Consider the following 1,754-nt stretch of genomic DNA (forward strand, 5'->3'; position numbering starts at 1 on the left):
AATACTGACGGCAAACGAGAAAGTATTATAATGTTTGCCTTTAATAATATTAAAGCAATCGTTATAATACTTTTTTGTATACATTTTAATTCCTTTGTTTAACAGTGCTATCGGATTATTAGACCGACTTATATCCGTGTTAGACAGAACTGAATGACGACAGCGAACAAGAGGGAGAATGTGAGCACTGTGTGCTCAGGCGCTGCGGCTGCCGTTCTCGGCGCCATCAAAATAAAAGTCCCACCTCGAACAGAAAAACTTATCGGCCGATGCCGATATTTGAAAAATGGCAGATATCAGCCGATATATCGGTCGACCACTAGTGCTGCCCAATATTTTTGTGGAAACCGTGACACGTTTTATTTTTCAGGATTCACAGATGAATAGAAAGTACAAAAGAACAGCATTTATTTGAAATAGAAATCTTTTGTAGCATTATAAATGTCTTTACTGACACTTTTGATCAATTTAATGCAGCCTTGATGAATAAAAGTAAAAATAAAAAATCTGACTGACCCAAACTTTAAAAAATATTACTGTTTCTTACTATAAATATGAAAATATCCGTCTTTAGCAGTCTGATAAAGTCAAGTAAGAAGCAAACATTGGTGGTTTTCTGAACCTGTTTTCTCCCTTTAACTTTCATCTGTCTAATCTTTTGAAGACACTACAGAAAGCTGCGAACGCTCCAGTATTCTGGATGACTGATTTGATTTGCAGTGTCCTGCACTAAAACTGACCCTGAACAAACACTCCACTGCATTTGCATGAAGACAGAGACCAATCACAGAGAGCGGAATGCTCCCGCAGCAGCCAATCAGAGCGCAGCCAGCCCAGCCTCAGCCAATCAGAGCACAGGACGGCTGTGGATGCGATCAGCTCAACAGCTGGTTTCCATTAGAGTCTCCTGAGGTTCTCACACGGGAAACAAAAGAGAGCAAGACTCTTACGTAACGCGCACACATAATCGCTCGTGAATCCATGGCTCCGCCTCGTTATGTCTGGATAACTAGCAGCTTCATCTCAAGTAGTGAACTCTCATTTGTTATGGTGTCGTCCAGGTCAGCAGGCGTGTGTCGTTGTTTTTGCATTATAACACACTTCCATTTCTGCAGTGTGTGTTTCCATTGATCTGCTGCATTGTATGTGCAAATTCCCAAGGAATGCATGATCAAACTGATCAAATATATACATTGAATGCAACGCAATTCACTGTGGATAAAAGCGCCTGCCAAATGCATGAGTGTCAATGCAGAGCGAACTGCAATGTTCTCTATCCCACAATGCAATGCACTCAAATTGATCTTCACTTTCAAGTGTGATGGATGAAGCTGGCACAAAGCCACACATTTTAATATCTCTTTTTTGAGTTATTATTTGGGCAGACTGCCAAAAGTCATTTTACGCCAAATTCATTTTGGAGATAACTAAAGGAAATATATATATATGCAAAGTGGAAGAAAAAATGTATGAAAATATAAAAAAATACATTTAAAAATAGCAAAATAACTGAGAATATATATTTTAAATTGTAATTTGAATGCAAGTAATTTTAATGTTTATATTATGAGCATGAATATAATATACTATAATATATATGTCAAAAAAGTATAAAAACATTAAAAATAACACATTTTTGTGTGTGTGCATGTGTATTGTTTTATGTATCATTTTATCATGTTTATATACACACACATATACATACATATATATATATATATATATATATATATATATATATAATTCTTAAATTA

At 35.9% G+C, this 1,754-nt stretch overlaps 1 protein-coding gene across 1 annotated transcript in view; it reads left to right on the forward strand.

Annotated features, from left to right (window-relative positions):
* Positions 1-798: 798 nt before the first annotated feature.
* Positions 799-1,754, forward strand: part of LOC107667836 (pre-mRNA-processing factor 17-like) — a gene marked incomplete at its 3' end in the record, with an annotated part of 26,209 nt that continues 25,253 nt past the window's right edge. The window contains exon 1 of the mRNA XM_016459556.1: positions 799-950. Coding sequence (XP_016315042.1) covers positions 799-950 — 152 coding nt within the window. The remainder of the gene's footprint in view (positions 951-1,754) is intronic.

This window comes from Sinocyclocheilus anshuiensis, unplaced genomic scaffold, assembly GCF_001515605.1.
Source record: "Sinocyclocheilus anshuiensis isolate Anshui unplaced genomic scaffold, SAMN03320099.WGS_v1.1 scaffold2417, whole genome shotgun sequence".
NCBI classification, from domain to species: domain Eukaryota; kingdom Metazoa; phylum Chordata; class Actinopteri; order Cypriniformes; family Cyprinidae; genus Sinocyclocheilus; species Sinocyclocheilus anshuiensis.